General features: G+C 38.2%; 2 protein-coding genes across 5 annotated transcripts in view; one reads left to right on the plus strand and one right to left on the minus strand.

Annotated features, from left to right (window-relative positions):
* LRRN3 (leucine rich repeat neuronal 3) overlaps nucleotides 1-16,301 on the plus strand; it is a 58,153-nt gene extending 41,852 nt beyond the window's left edge. Inside the window, exon 2 of the mRNA XM_007070965.3 lies at nucleotides 4,899-16,301. Coding sequence (XP_007071027.2) covers nucleotides 5,260-7,386 — 2,127 coding nt within the window. The 5' untranslated portion in view covers nucleotides 4,899-5,259 and the 3' untranslated portion in view covers nucleotides 7,387-16,301. The remainder of the gene's footprint in view (nucleotides 1-4,898) is intronic.
* Nucleotides 1-17,594, minus strand: part of IMMP2L (inner mitochondrial membrane peptidase subunit 2) — a 796,496-nt gene that overhangs the window by 372,242 nt on the left and 406,660 nt on the right. The window lies entirely within an intron of this gene.

Below are 17,594 nucleotides of genomic sequence, written 5' to 3' on the forward strand. Positions count from 1 at the left end.
GAGAAAATGTTTTAAAGTATAATTTTTAAAAAGTTGATTTTTAACACAAGCATGTCAAACCTTTCCAAAGTTAAATTGTGGCCCTCAACTGACAGTAGTGTGTTATCAGCTAATGCTTAGAATATGGTACTTTATTAATTTTTTTAATGCTACAGATTATAAATGGAAAGAGTGCTCCAAGTTGGTTTGCTATCACTGGCAAAAAAAAAAAGAAGCAGTTCAGTGGTACTGATTATCAGCTTTGTTTATTATAACAAAAGAGTTGTAATAAGGCACTGGTTAAGATGTCAGCATCCAGCCAGAAATTACTGGAATCCAACTGCAAATGGTATGCACAGAGTTACATTACATACATTACCAAACATAATGAATAACAATCCCAAAGTAATTTATTACAAAGTCCTTATTTTTACTTTGGTCTTAGTCATTTTTAGGCATCAATGGGGAGCCAAAGAGTATTCACTAGTAGTTGGATCTTTGGCGAATACTACAGCGGAGAAGCTGGTTAAACACAATGCTTGGTGGCACTTTACCGAACGTTGGCAGATGTTTTCCAAGAAACAGACAAAAAGAGAAAAATTGCCATTGGCAAGGGGAGCATTTACCAATGGCAATTTATCAATCTATGGGATCCAATCAAAAAGAACAAACTAAAGTTGTGCTCAAATGCAAAGAAAAATGTCAGAATGAAGGTAGCAGGGCAATTACAGAGCGAACCACAGACATGTCATCGTTTGTTCTTCTCCTGGTCAGGTTGAGATCCCATCATGATGTTGATCTACATAACACTTTGGGAAAGTACAAGTTCTGCATAGAAACACAATTGATATTCCAATGCAGTGGAACAATGCATATGTGCCAGGCCAAAAGAAAACTAATGCACATTCATACTTTTGTTAATCCAGCACCTGATGACACCTGTGTGAGGGTAATTTATGCCAGCAGAGACCTTTCAGTGAAGCAATCATAAATGGTACACTTGCAGTGTGAGCTCTCAACAAACCAGAAACTGTTAATACCTGCCAAGACTTGGCTGAACACTTCATTATGAAGCTACAGAGAAAATACTGGACCAATGACAAAGTCCACTTTGTGTTTGACATGTATGCAGAGGAATCAATTAAAATATTACCAAAAAGAAGAGATTCCATGGTATTGCACCTGTCCAGTACAAAATCATTGACTCCATGAACATCTCCAGTGTCACAATGAAGAAGTCACTGTCTGATACTCCAATGAAGGTCTAGTTAACTGCATACGTTGCAGGAAAAAGCTCCAACATGCGAAAAATTGCTCAAAGAATTTCATTGTTGCATGGCAAAATGAAGCTGCTACCTCACACTGGTAAGTGGAGTTTCTTCATAATTCCCACGAGAAAACTGACACTAAAATTATCTTGCATGCGATCATTGCCACAGAGAAAGGTGCTACAAAACTCTAGATCTTTTCACAAGACATAGACGTTCCAGTGCTAGACACTACCCAAGACTTCATTAATATTCTGTTTTAGTGTCTGTTGCTGGGGAACTGAATCATTTTAGATTCCTCAGAGATGTGTTCCTATCACTTGCACCATTCAAAGCACTACTAGGTTTCCATTCCCTTTCAGGATGTGACACTAATGGAAGGAAATTATCTTACTGGAAGGCCTTTGATTCAGCCTCCAAAGACTCTCTCCTTGTTCTGAAGGTGCTCGGAATAGCTGAGAAAGACACTGATGAGGTAATAAATGCACAGGAGGCATTCATATGCCAAGTTTACCATTTGAAGACCAAAATTATGACACATGTAGACCTACTTTGGTGGATGTTTTCCAAGAAGTATCTGGAGAAAAACTGCCACTTGTAAAGGGTGCATTTATATCTGCTATCAAGAGGGAAAATTATCAAGCAATATAGTGGCTCCACATGATCAAGCACATCCAAAACTACTCCCCTCCCACCATAGGGTATGGATGGGTCTTGCAGGGTGGATTGATCACAGCAGTTATGCGTGAAATACCATGCACTCCTTAAACAATCCTTCAGTTAATAAAATGCTCCTGTGCAAAGACCAGATGCTCACCACTCTACAAATATTTGGCCAACAGCCCGCCTTGTATGAAGATGTACAAGTGTGGCATGGATGAGGCTCAGTGTGACAACATGTCTAGCAGTCGTGCCTAGCTGAAAACGACACCAATGATGACTTTGATGAATAAATGTTTTCAGCCCTACAAGGCTAGGTGTCTTCTCAAAGATTTCCAAAATCAATGTCTTTTTTTTTATGTGGGCAATGCATCCCTATGTTAAAGTATAATTAAAAGTGTTCATTTTAAAACATTTTCTCTAATTTATATCTACATACGTGTTCTAGATTTGTCATGTTTGATACCATGGTGCTCATGGGAAAAAGGGCTTTTGAATGACACCCAACTCAACACATTTCTGACCACATTGTATTATCAAAGTTTCCACCAACGAGAAGAGCTGGAGCTGGGGGTGGGGTTGGAGGGGGGTGACAGCGCCACCCCCTGCCATGCCACAGAGGGTGACTTCACTGAAATTATGGATTCTGTAGATTTTTTTGAATCAAATGATATCTCCTTACCTTTCTGTCACTAACTTGCCCACAGAATGAGATTTTATTCCATTATGCTTCCAGACTATAAATTAGTAATGTGAGGATTTACCTAGGCAGTTAGTATGCGGTAGTAGGGTCCACATGGAGACTTAGTGTGCAGCATGCTAGTGCACTGTATATTTAACTACCCAGCTTTTCGCACACTAACTCTTCATCTAGATAAGCCCATAGTTACAAGAATTAACTGACCAGGCATATGTTTATTTCTTTGTAAATCTAAAGTTTACCTCATTTCAAGAAATGAAGGAACAGATTATATTTTAATTATCTTATTTTGTACCAGGGTTTCTTTGCATTTCAGGATGATCTGGACCATTGCCGTAAAAATGTATTATAAAACTCCAAAGCAGCAGACTGTTTTCTGTATGTTTAGCTCACACATTTTCTGTTCATTTTATTAATATAGTGATATTGTAAAGTTAAGTGATGAAAAATCTTTACATGTATTCAAAGAGCAGACCTCAAAAACTTGCCAAATGTCTTAGATAATTATTAATTACTTGCAGTTATTTAACTATGGTATTTACAGTAATCAAGGTATTTGCTGGAGTAAGCATGAGGAAGTTGAAGAGAATGCTGAAGATACTAAAGCAACCTTATCTATTGTTCTTAAATAAAACTGACAACTTTGTAAGAGCCACCACTGTACCACAAAAAAACCAAATCACATATATTTGTTAATGCAAGCAACTAAAATTATATACAGTATTGAATGGATAAGATGCAAATAAGAAAGAGAAGGCAAATATTTTTAAAAAAGGAAAATATAGGCAGTAACATAGATCTTAAATAAGTGGATTTGACACAAGATCAATCGGCATTCCTTCTAAAGCAGAAAAAGGAAAGGACGGAGAAACCGCAGTATGCCTCTCTTGCTTACTTCAGCAATTTTAATTTGAGATAGCTTTTATCACTAGCAGAACACATACTAGTTATCTGTAACTTGAAAGTCAGTTTTATAGATAAGGACTTGGTGCCAACAAATGGCAGGAAAACAGCCAAATCAGATGCTATTTCAGATTTTATATGCTTTACATCTCTGAAGACAGGAACCTTTTGCCAAGCGTGGAGTGTTTCCGTCTGTCCATACCAGTGACATTTCAAAATGCATTTATCAATATCAATGAAGCACTGACCTTATCTTAGTGTTTGTAAACTATGCCATTGTGAATTTTAATACCAGAAGTAAAAGACAAAGTGAAAAATAAATGTATAAGGTATGGTTGATTCCAGAGACAAACACTGTATGGTGAGCTTTGGTACACAGTCTGCTATTTTAAAATAAATGCAGTAGTATGTGTCCCATTTCATGCATAAAAACATCAAAACTTTCTCACACTATAGTTTTGAATGTGCTCAAAGAAGTTTCTTTAAGAGGGAAAGAGCTACCATTCATCTGGAGACAGGCTATATTTTAAAGTATAATTCTACAAGATAAGCACATCTCAGAAGGCAGTGAGAGCCCTCAGTACCCACTGAAGTCAGTGAGGACTGCGGAGACTTGGCACCTTAATGGTGGAGCTCAGACTCTGAGTTGAAAGCATTATCAGCTAAGTGTGTTTTTTTTTCCTGACTGCAATAAAGGCACTTTCCCTTTGATATCCTAATGCAATGTAAGATTTTTCAAGTAAAAATAAGACGGGCAGTAATTAGATTGAATTTCCAATATGACAAACAATTTATTACAAAGTACACTTTCCCCTCCAATTATATCTTTAAAAATCAAGCTTGTTCCCAGAATAGCAGCTATAAAACAATTAGGAAAAGATAAAACACAGGCATTATCAATTTTGTATGTTACTGTATAAATATCTCATGGGCATGTCTCAGGATGCACTCATTTTGGGTGTATATTAATGCAACTGTTCCTTTTTCCTTGATTACATATAAATTGTGTTCTTTATATTTATAAACTCTGTGTTCAAAGAGTAAACATTCATAGTCTGCAAGATTTATCTCAGTGGTTAAGTTTTCAAAGCCAATATAGCAGAGTCTGCTTTTAGTGATAACAGTAGGAAAGAAAAATATTCTAAAATAGCCTGAAATATGTGGAAAAATCTCAGTGATATATTTTGTTTTTTATTTTTTGGAACTTCAGCTTGCTGGAGAGCTAAGTACCCTAGTGACAAGCTGCAAGACATATTACTATATTAACTTTATTTATGCTGAATAGATGCCACTGCAATACTCTAGAAACCACAGCCATTTTATTTTCTTATGTGCAATAATTAATATTATAGAGAGATGGCTAATTATTTCCTCTTCTTATATTTTAGGTCATCCTGTCATTCCTGCCAACACTAATCAATCATGGGATCTGAAGTTAATACTAGTAAATAAATGAATTGCTTAATCTTCTATGACCATCTATACATGCTTCATCATCACAAATCTTATCAGTTTTATGGCATCAAGGAGACAGTGACCTTCATTTCCACAGCATGCCTGTTATCATTGGACAAGGTGGTTACGAGGTTATCACTTATTTTCAGGAAAAAAGTCTTTGTGCTTCTTTGGCATTCATCATTTGACAAATGCAAGTATTTGTTTTATCAAATGACTAGCTCTTACTGAAGTTAAAAACAGCATCTGTGGTATCCTTAAAGGCCATTTACTTTTCTGAAGACTTGAGCTAAGATGAAGGACATGCCACTCAAAATTCATTTCCTTCTTGGCCTAGCTATCACTGCATTTGTACAAGCTGTAGATGAAAAGGTAGACTGCCCTCAGTCATGTACATGTGAGATCAGACCTTGGTTTACCCCAAGATCCATATACATGGAAGCTCCAACAGTGGACTGTAATGATTTAGGCCTTGTTAATTTCCCAACGAGACTGCCTGCTAACACACAGGTTCTACTTCTACAGACAAACAACATTGCAAAAATTGAACACTCAGTAGACTTCCCAGTGAACCTTACTGGTCTTGATTTATCTCAAAACAATTTATCCTCAGTGATCAATATTAACCTTAGAAAGATGCCACAGCTTCTTTCGGTGTACCTTGAGGAAAACAAACTTACTGAGCTGCCTGAAGAATGTCTGTCTGGACTGAACAATTTACAAGAACTCTACATTAATCACAACTTGCTTTCCACAATTGCATCAGGAGCTTTTATAGGCCTTGATAATCTTCTCAGACTTCATCTCAATTCAAATAGCCTACAGATGATCAACAGTAAGTGGTTTGAAGCTATTCCTAACCTTGAGATTCTCATGATTGGGGAAAATCCAATCATCAGAATCGAAGAAATGAACTTTAAGCCTCTTATCAATCTGTGCAGCCTGGTTTTAGCAGGCATAAATCTCACTGAAATACCTGATAATGCATTGGTTGGCCTTAACAATTTAGAAAGCATCTCATTTTATGACAATAGATTTGTTAAAGTGCCCCATGTTGCTCTTCAAAAGGTTACAAATCTCAAATTTTTGGATCTAAATAAGAATCCCATTAACAGAATACGAAGAGGAGATTTTAGCAATATGCTGCACCTAAAAGAATTGGGAATTAATAACATGCCTGAACTAATTTCTATAGATAGTCTTGCTGTTAACAATTTGCCAGACTTAAGAAAAATAGAAGCTACCAATAACCCCAGATTATCATACATCCATCCAAACGCTTTCTATAAACTTCCCAAGCTAGAATCACTCATGCTCAATAGTAATGCACTTAGTGCCCTATACCGTAATACAATAGACTCTTTGCCTAACCTCAGAGAAATCAGTATACACAGCAATCCAATCAGATGTGATTGTGTCATCCGCTGGATTAACATGAATAAAACCAACATTCGATTCATGGAGCCAGATTCATTATTTTGTGTGGATCCTCCAGAATTTCAAGGCCAGAATGTGAGGCAGGTACACTTTAGGGAAATGATGGAAATCTGCCTCCCACTGATAGCGCCTGAAAGTTTTCCCTCAACTCTGGATTTAGAAACTGGCAGCTATGTTTCTTTACACTGCAGAGCAACAGCAGAACCAGAACCTGAAATATACTGGATAACACCATCAGGTCGCAAACTTTTGCCTAATATGGTTACTGATAAATACTATGTCCATTCTGAAGGAACATTAGACATAAGTGATGTTACACAAAAAGAAAGTGGACTATATACATGCATAGCAACTAATCTAGTTGGAGCAGATTTAAAATCAGTTATGATGAAAGTGGATGGTTCCTTCCCCCAAGACAGCAATGGATCTTTGAAGATTAAAATAAAAGAAGTGCAATCTAATTCTATTCTGGTGTCTTGGAAAGCAAGTTCTAAAATTCTGAAATCCAGCATTAGATGGACTGCATTTCAGAAGACCGAGAACTCTCCGGCTGCACAGAGTGTTCGAATTCCATCTGATATAAAGGTGTATAATCTTACTCATCTAAATCCATCAACTGAATATGAAATTTGTATAGACATTCCCACCATCTACCAGCAGAATAAAAAACAATGTGTCAATGTCACCACAAAAGGATTGGACCTTGCAGTGAAAGATTATGAAAAGACCAACATAACAGGATTCCTTGCCTGCCTTGGAGTTCTTTTGGGAGTCATCTGTGTGGTATATCTCTACAGTTGCATCTCACAAGAAATTAACTGCGATGCAGGACACAGCTATTTAAGGAATTACCTGAAGAAACAATCCTTTTCACTCAATGAATTTTATCCTCCTCTAATCAGTCTTTGGGACACTGGCAAAGACAAAAGCACAGCACTGGAAGTAAAAGCAACTGTGATAGGAGTACCAACGAATATGTCATGAAACATCAATGTAAACACCAATGTTGGAAAAGCACAAGACTGCAATTGTGCTAAATAAAAAGGCAAAAAAAAGTATTACTCTTTAGAGATCAGAAGTCTGGGCATTGCTGCTGGTGTTGACAAATGGGAATATGTACTGATTCAGCATAAAAAAGATTTTTAACTAACTGGCTTCTAAGGGTATTGTGCCAACCAAATACAATTACTCCATTTTTTTAGAACTTCCATGTGACTTTTCAGTCTGGAATACAGTGCAAGTAGCCAAGAACATTTTCTGTATTTTTTTTATTTAAGTAAGAGTAGTAGAACTGAGCAATACCTCTTCCTGTGCTGTATTACACACACTAGCAGCGTGTTTTTGCAGTGACCAGATAAATTAGAATTGACACATGGTGTAATGAAATGGACAAATTCTGTAGAGTAGACACAGTGAGTATGTGAAACATTTTTTATGAGGAAAAATACATTTTTGATTAAAAGCAAAAGAGTTTTTGGCTTGTTTGTTTCTTAAAAAAAGAAAATCCATCTGGGAGCTCCTCTCTGACAATAAACAAATTCATTTTCATGTCTTATAAAATCTCTCTCTATAAATCTCTTTATATATTTTCCAGTTGAAATGCAGGCTTGACCGCATAGGAAATTTTTGCTGTTTTTTTAGGCTGTATAACAGCAATAAACAACATAATAAATACCTGTATAAAGCAGTTATCCATACGGTTAAGAAGTAATAACTATATATTTTACCTGTTGGTCATTAAAACACATACAAACACACACACACACCTCTTCACCCAAAGGAGAAACATACAGGGACCTACTGCTGTCAGCGAATTAGATTTATTTTTTCACTTGGTGCCTGAAGATTGGATTTAATTATTAGACTCAAATAATGTAAATCCAATACTTTGGCTGCAATAAAAAGGCCAATTTAATTATTAACAGTGTCTAAAGTTTACGTTTCTTGGTACACAGAAAACTCGCACAATTTGTAACAGAACTTAGCAATCTTGTTGACATTTAGGATCTCTCTATGGGTCTGCACAATTCTGTTCTGATACAACAGCAACCATCACCAATTAAAGGTTTATTAAACTCTCCAGCTTTGAAGATGTGACATGCAAATAGCTGAATGATGTACACTGAAATAAAATGAATGCTTGATCCCACTCACAATGGCCTTCATGGCAAAATTCCCCTTGTATTCATTAGGAGTCAGGCTGGGCCTTGAAACAGCAAATGGACACTGTTGCTGACTCTAAATTTAAATCCTAATTCTGTTATATGGATGGAGTAAATCTGACTATTCCTGGATTCAGTGGAAAAAGTAGTCCAAAACTGAGATATGACATGCTAAAGGAGTGTTGACCTCCAGGTGGTAGAGACAGATGAAGAACCTAGCAGCAAAATTGATACCATATTCCAGTTAGTGGTTGTGTATACAAATACAGAGAACTAAGCCAGAAGGAAAAATGGAGTTTCCATTTAGGGAATGAAAACAGTACATTTAGGGAATTAAAAATTATTAAAATAACATGTAAGTCTCTTGCATATGAAACAAAAAATAGGACAAAAGGCATTTTGGTTTTTACTATGCTTTAATATTTTTAAAGTATTGTAATCAAATAGATTTTATCTTCTGAATTCACCTGAAATAAACATTTCTCTGGAATTATTGGCAGCATTTGTGTAGGTCAGAACCCTAACTTTGAAATTCTCCAGTGCTTTCTTGTTCATTTTTGTGTGTGTCCACTAGCAAACAGACATTTAACATTTCCACTTATTCATGGCCTGCTGCATAATGCCATTGGTCTGTAAGCATTCCTAATACAGAAAATCATCTCATTTGATATATTACAAATGAATAACTTACTTTCAAGTTAAAGTTGACACTTTCTGATTAAATCCTAGTTGTTTGTGAGCATGTGCAAGTTATTTTCAGAAAGATGTTTAAAACTAGAAAGGAGAACACGCCAGTACTAATTTTAAAATATCCCAAATTTGGATCTTTATAAATTCAATACGTTTTGCTGAACACAAATTTTACAAACCTGATGAATCACTATCACACACAGGCTGGCATCAGAATTTATCAGCTAGACATGCTCATATATCATAAGAGATTTCAGAACCTTGGACAGAGCTTTTAGAGCCAAGCTATTTATCAAAAACACAGGAGTTGAAATATGACCTATTACAATGCAAGTACTGTATAGGTCAGCAAGAACTTGCTCATGTATCTTGTATGTTAATCTTTGGAATCTAGCTACATTTAGAACATGTTACTGATACAGGTCAGAGGTGAGAATCTCATTTGTTTCAAGCAACAGAAACTCAGCACAATGGTGTGAACTAGCACACTAAATGAACACCTAATGGTAAGCACTGAAACGAAAAAAAATATTTTTGTTTCAGCTGAATAAATACATCTGTTCATACCAAATCATCATGCTCTTTAAAATCTAGTCTTGACTTTCTATTAGTGAAGAAAATATGTTTGTTTGGCTAGTTAGGAGGGCATTCATTCTCTCCTGTAACCCTGATACCTGACATATATAATACCTAAATGTTGGTCAAAATCACACCAATCATTTTATATGAAAATATACTTAAACATTTAAATTAGAGAGATTGATAACTCTATTTCTAGCTGTTCAGATGGAAAATCTCTTGTGAGAAGGAGAAATTCCTTACAATAAAGTGGCTCTGCCACTCACCTCCCGTGTGACCCTGAGCAAGTCACTTCACCACTCCACATCTCATTTTTCCCAGTTCTAATGAACTTTAACTTCCACTGAAAAGCACTTTGATGTATACCAACAAAAAGTGCTATGTGTTATTTTTAAATAGGGCAAGGCACTCCTATCCTTAAATGAGCATATATCCATTCACTTCAATGGGAGTATTACCTGCATAAAGACTATGAGATTTATCCATTAGATCAGTGATTCTAAAAGTGGGATCTATGGACCACAAGAGACCTGCGGAATTCTTTGTGGTGGTCCGTAGAATTAAATGTTTTGAGAACCAAGCAATAGGTTGGCTGGGAGCAGGGGCGTTGGGAGCAGGGATGTCCCAGGAAAGATCTCTCTCTTGTGATTTGATCTGAGGAGTGGAAAGTTTAAAGAACCCTGGATTTTGATGGTAACTTGTAGGGTTTACTAGTAGGAAACAAATGATACTGGTTGATTTAGACACTAAGGAAAATAACACTATCCCATTATACAGGTATCATAAATTTCAATATCATTATAGTTTTGTAGGATTCCATCAGAGTGCAAATTTGCTTTAGTCTGAGATTTTCCTGAAACTGACAGGAAAGTGAGTAAGCAGAGTCACATTTTCTTTGATGAAATTCTGTTGACCATAAACATTAAATGGGAAAATCGTTTGCAGATGGGATCATTTAAAAACTTGTATCTGATCTTAATGTTTATATTTACTCACTGGAAGTTTGTTTCAGGGTTTTATTACAGAGGCTACATTTTTTCTCAGATCATATTTCTTTGAGTAGCTCTATGGTAAGATGGTGACAGAGATCTATGTATTAACTATTCAACAGCAATTAAACAAAAAAAGGCCTGGGCTCAGAATGAGAATGTTACAACCCCATAACTAAGTATGTGCAAAAACCACATTGCCACTTTGTTTAAACAATTACAGAATAAGCTCAAACATTGCCATAAATTAGGCTCCCCACTTGTCAATTCTAGATTCTGCACAGTACGGGCACACAGTTGTGCCTATAAGGACAAGATGAAGCATGATGAGCACAACAGGGATCTAAGGAAATCCACACCTGCATTAAAGAGAGCACGGCTGCACAGCCATCAAGTTACTTCTACTCAGAAACAGGAGTAAGACCAAACAGGTGGGGCACGTAGATACGTGCCTCATTTTGATGTGAAGGGTTGCGCTTAAACCCATATCTCCTCAGATGCACCCATTCTCACACCCCTTTCAACCTGTGCTTTTGAATCATAGAATATCATAGAATATCAGGGTTGGAAGGGACCTCAGGAGGTCATCTAGTCCAACCCCCTCAAAGCAGGACCAATCCCCAACTAAATCATCCCAGCCAGGGCTTTGTCAAGCCTGACCTTAAAAATATCTAAGGAAGGAGATTCCACCACCTCCCTAGGTAACGCATTCCAGTGTTTCACCACCCTCTGAGTGAAAAAGTTTTTCCGAATATCCAACCTAAACCTCCCCCACTGCAACTTGAGACCATTACTCCTCGTTCTGTCATCTGCTACCACTGAGAACAGTCTAGAGCCATCCTCTTTGGAACCCCCTTTCAGATAGCTGAAAGCAGCTATCAAATCCCCCCTCATTCTTCTCTTCCACAGACTAAACATCTCCAGTTCCCTCAGCCTCTCCTCATAAGTCATGTGTTCCAGTCCCCTAATCATTTTTGTTACCCTCCGCTGGACTCTTTCCAATTTTTCCACATCCTTCTTGTACTGTGAGGCCCAAAACTGGACACAGTACTCCAGATGAGGCCTCACCAATGTCGAATAGAGGGGAACGATCACGTCCCTCGATCTGCTGGCAATGCCCCTACGTATACATCCCAAAATGCCATTGGCCTTCTTGGCAACAAAGGCTCACTGTTGACTCATATCCAGCTTCTCATCCACTGTAACCCCTAGGTCCTTTTCTGCAGAACTGCTGCCAAGCCATTCGGTCCCTAGTTTGTAGCGGTGCATGGGATTCTTCCGTCCTAAGTGCAGGACTCTGCACTTGTCCTTGTTGAACCTCATCAGATTTCTTTTGGCCCAATCCTCTAATTTGTCTAGGGCCCTCTGTATCCTATCCCTACCCTCCAGCGTATATACCTCTCCTCCCAGTTTAGTGTCATCTGCAAACTTGCTGAGAGTGCAATCCACACCATCCTCCAGATCATTTATGAAGATATTGAACAAAACCGGCCCAAGGACCGACCCTTGGGGCACTCCACTTGATACCGGCTGCCAACTAGACATGGAGCCATTGATCACTACCCGTTGAGCCCGACAATCTAGCCAGCTTTCTATCCACCTTATAGTCCATTCATCCAACCCATACTTCTTTAACTTGCTGGCAAGAATACTGTGGGAGACCGTGTCAAAAGCTTTGCTAAAGTCAAGGAACAACACGTCCACTGCTTTCCCCTCATCCACAGAGCCAGTTATCTCATCATAGAAGGCAATTAGATTAGTCAGGCATGACTTGCTCTTGGTGAATCCATGCTGACTGTTCCTGATCACTTTCCTCTCCTCTAAGTGCTTCAGAATTGATTCCTTGAGGACTTGCTCCATGATTTTTCCAGGGACTGAGGTGAGGCTGACTGGCCTGTAGTTCCCAGGATCCTCCTTCTTCCCTTTTTTAAAGATGGGCACTACATTAGCCTTTTTCCAGTCGTCCGGGACTTCCCCGGATCGCCATGAGTTTTCAAAGATAATGGCCAATGGCTCTGCAATCACATCCGCCAGCTCCTTTAGCACTCTCGGATGCAGCGCATCCGGCCCCATGGACTTGTGCTCCTCCTGCTTTTCTAAATAGTCCTGAACAACTTCTTTCTCCACAGAGGGCTGGTCACCTCCTCCCCATGCTGTGCTGCCCAGTGCAGTAGTCTGGGAGCTGACCTTGTTGGTGAAGACAGAGGCAAAAAAAGCATTGAGTACATTAGCTTTTTCCACATCCTCTGTCACTAGGTTGCCTCCCTCATTCAGTAAGGGGCCCACACTTTCCTTGACTTTCTTCTTGTTGCCAACATACCTGAAGAAACCCTTCTTGTTACTCTTAACATCTCTTGCAAGCTGCAACTCCAGGTTGGGCGTAAGGGCGAGGCCATGCAAAGCTTTTAAGATTTATTTCAGCTCATTAAGATTTTAAACAAGTCTCTGACTACAAGTAGCTTCCACTCATGTTTGTAATAGAGCAAAACAAACCTTACCCTCCCTCCTGTCCACCAACTGCACAACAATGTGATGGATTAAGACCCACAGGTGAAAACCTGGTCCCAGAGAAGTCAAAATTGCCATTGATTTTAATAGATCAGGATTTCATTCCAGCAGATACACTCCCCATTTTTTAAAAAAGATTCCAGTTCAGTGCATAGGTATGTAGTACATAGGAGGTGCCCAGTGAGCCGGTAACCACATTACAAACAATAGTACATTCTCCACTCACAATTTTGACAAAATGGTATTAAGGTATATATCTGTGATTTAAGTGTAAATTCATTAGCTTTCATGAATTTCTGAATTAAAAAAGAAAAATTAGAAAGGAAATTAAAAATTAAATTTACACTTCTCAAACAAGGTATGGACTCTCACCCAAAGAGCGACCACAACTTTACTCTAGTCCAGCAGATACAACACAAGTGAGCTGAGCTGCAAAAGCTAACACAATACAAATGCACAAGTAACACCACTAAAGCAAAAAGGCATAATATTTGGAGGTCTCATTCATTCTTCCATCCATTTCCATACCACGAGTGTGTGCGTGCATGCTCACTCACACACACACACACACACACATAAATTAGCCAAGAAATGATAGCATTAATGCTTTTTACACCACACTTGCACTGAACTCCTTTAAGAACTAAATTAACAAAAAATCTTGAAAAGACATTCATTAAGGAGATTCCTATGGTACCATTATAAATCATATAGTCATTGGCCTCCATTCATTGCCTTGTTTCCTCAAACTTTCACTTACATATGGTTGCATTGGGCATATTTTTATAAGATTAACTTTAAAAACTCCTATATAACATTTTCCTCTTTAGGCTACTACTACGTTGCTCTAAGTCCAATGGTGCAGTTAAAGTTGTGGCTGGTTGAGTGAGAGTCATCTTGTTTAAGTAGTGAAAGCTTTATTTTTAAATTCCTAGTTTCTATCAGTATTAATAGGATTAATTATTTGTATTACCAGAGTGCCTAGAAATCCTAGTCATGAACCAGGACTCCATTGTGCTAGGAGCTGTACAAACACACAACTAATGGTTGTTTTTAACGCAATGCTCATGAGATAGTATATGCTTAAAATCACTTGAAACCTCAACTCAAAAGCAAAAGTTTTTGTCTGGGTGCTTTCTAATTTTTCAAAAATATTTCTAATCTAGGGCCGAGGGGAATAGGAAACGTTATGCAGAGGTGGGAGCAGGCTATTTAACAAATGCCTCTTTCATAAGATCTGCAGACACAAAGTTCTATTCTTCCATGATATGCAGGAGTGAAGCCTCTCTCCTGCAGATTTTCGATGGTGCACACTTTGTAGCAGCCTTATATGGCCTACTGAAAGGGGAGAGCAAGAGGATTATGGGGAACAGCCAATCAGAGGTGTTGCTCATGCCCCTCCTGTGACTCTCCTCCTTCTTCACATGCAGTCCCCTAATAGGATGTGCAGAGAAATACAGCTCCATGTGAGTAAGTGTACGAGCCACAGACTATCCTGAAGGGGCTCATTGTGCTGCCCCGCATGGAAATTGATGGGGGTCCCTCCCCAGACCCACATTCCTGAAAGCCCAGGATTTCCAGTGCTCAACCAAACCCTCCTGTCTCCCTGAAAGTCTTAAGGAAGATTCTAAGCTCCCAAAATAAAATGACATCACTGGCCTGCCGATGAACATAAGTAGAATAGGCTGTCTCCCAATGATCCTGTTTAGGCTTGTCAGGGATCTGACAATGCTATTTAAGTTTGTCAGGGTCTGCCATGCCTAATAAGGGTCTGAATCATTAAAGGTGGTTGTTGTTTCTAAGCCTAATGAGGCTTGGTTCAACAATCACACTCAGGCTCACAGCAGGGCAGTGGGGTGCTGCTGAACTTTCCAAGATCATAGGCATTCACCAAAGGACCTGCAAAAGGGGAGCATTACCCCACTCTACCACCACCTTATGCCACCACCATATGCTCTTCTTTTCCACTATCTCCACATGCTCCGATTCCCATTGCTCTCCCTCCTCCACCACTTTCCCCACCCAACTGGAATTACCTATAGCCACCTTCACGAATGTCCTTCCCCTCCAAGCTCCATGATTTGCCATCACACTAACCCACTTCCTACAGTCTACCTAAGTTCCATAGGAAGTGAGCACACTAGGAGGTCCTGAGGTTCTTGGGGCTAGTGGGGGGACTCAAAAAGGGCATGAGGAATCTCAAAGCAGAGAAAGGAGGCAGTGTAAAAGGCAATCACACTAGTCCTTAAATTTCAGCTTCTCAAGGATAGAGAATAGAATTGTTTTACACACAACTTTGCTTCTAAAAATAAATTAGAGTTTGGAATGCAATACCATAAAATCAGTCTTAACTGACTTTTCACTTAAGTGAAATGGTCCCTGTCAAATGGATGAATGCAATAAAATTAATTTTAAATGTCTTCTACTTTCTGTTCTGAAACTAAAATCTGCCAAAAAGTATTAGAAAAAACTTTCTATTAAATAGGTCTTTTTGAGTGTCTTAATTTTTAGAGAGATTAACTGATTAACTTCAATTTACATTTTAAGGATTTTTGCTATATGGCTAAAGGCTACATTTCCCCCCTCCTTTTATTAAATGAAAGCTTAGCTGTTCAGCGCTAATTTGTGCTATTTTAAACTCATCCAAAATTACAATCCAGTCTGATGTTACTATTTAAAATCTTACTAGTAGATCCTTATCTGTATTGTGTAGCCCTTAAAGTTTAGTCCATTCTAATCTTTGGTCATATCTATTAGATCTTGATGAACTGAATCCAGTACATTAGATTTATCTACTTCCATCTATCTACGTTTTTGTCTGTCTCTGCCCACTTCCTCCCGCCTTCTTCTGTAAGGTGGCAAATAAAATTTGAGAATGTTTTGGACTCTGGTTTCAGAGTAGCAGCCATGTAGCCCACCTTGATTATCATTACAAAAGGTCCCACCCCCGCTCTCCTGCTGGTAATAGCTCACCTTACCTGATCACTCTCCTTACAGTGTGTATGGTAACACCCATTGTTTCATGTTCTCTGTGTATATAAATCTCCCCACTGTATTTTCCACTGAATGCATCCGATGAAGTGAGCTGTAGCTCACGAAAGCTTATACTCAAATAAATACGTAAGTCTCTAAGGTGCCACAAGTCCTCCTTTTCTTTTTTTGGACTCTGGTGTACACCTCTATTTAAGGTGTCTTATTTCAGGGGCCTCCGGCTTAACTTAGCTTCAGATATAATCCAATTTTCAGGCTAGTATTTCTTTGTTTGTGGATTTTAGGTGACCGGGTGGGTGGGGAGGAAGGAGGGGGCTCAATCAGTTTTATTGTGGAAATTCAGTGGCAATCTTAACTCTACAATGGTGGTTGTTACATCATGATGAATGCCTTACTTCATATTTACCCAAGGATTTTGTGTAATATGCTCTAAATGGTTCCAGTTCATGACTTTTCTGAGTTTCATGAAATTATATTCCTGAGTTTCTCAGTGCACAGTGAGTGACTTGGACAGTACTTGGGAATGCACAGCTTCCAAATTGCCACAGTAAAAGAAAAGGCAGAATAAATCACATGGATCAGCAAACTACTGACTAAATTTTTTTTTCTGAAATTGTGTGTTTAGGATAGGTCTACATTATATGACCAGAAACTGCATAGTTGACACAAATTCAGAACTTTCCCGAGAATTATCTATATTTTAATACCACATTATGATTTCAACACTTCAAAGTTTTCTTGTCTTATTTTCTACCTAATCTTGCTCTAACTAGCATATTTATTCTGTACACTGTAAGCACAAACCACTACATGGTTATATTTCATTTTTTCAAGGATGGGAAATGGGATTATGTTACACAGCTTTGCTTCTTTTTTTAAATAGTTATCTTTCAGGAATCCAGTGCATTAAAGCCACTGTTATTGTAGTTTCAAACTAGTAAATACAGAAGCTGAGCAGGATTTGAAAATTATTTTCCTTATCTTCATATTTGAATATCTGCAGTACCAGTAAAGTAAACCTCACTTTGGAATGTGGTACCAACTATAGAAGATGTTAAGGCAGTAGCTGGTTTTAAGATATCAGAAATGGCATTATCCAAGACAAGACTGAAAAGTCTTGTTGATGCAGTTTTTCAATACAACACATATAATACCCAAGTTCTTTCTGTTGGGCTGATATTACTACATCGATGAATACTGTGTTCTGTTGATATAAGGTTAAAACTCTACTTCCTAGTAGCTGCATTTCATATGAGAACTCTGGCATACATTT

This window comes from Chelonia mydas, chromosome 1, assembly GCF_015237465.2.
Source record: "Chelonia mydas isolate rCheMyd1 chromosome 1, rCheMyd1.pri.v2, whole genome shotgun sequence".
NCBI classification, from domain to species: Eukaryota; Metazoa; Chordata; order Testudines; family Cheloniidae; genus Chelonia; species Chelonia mydas.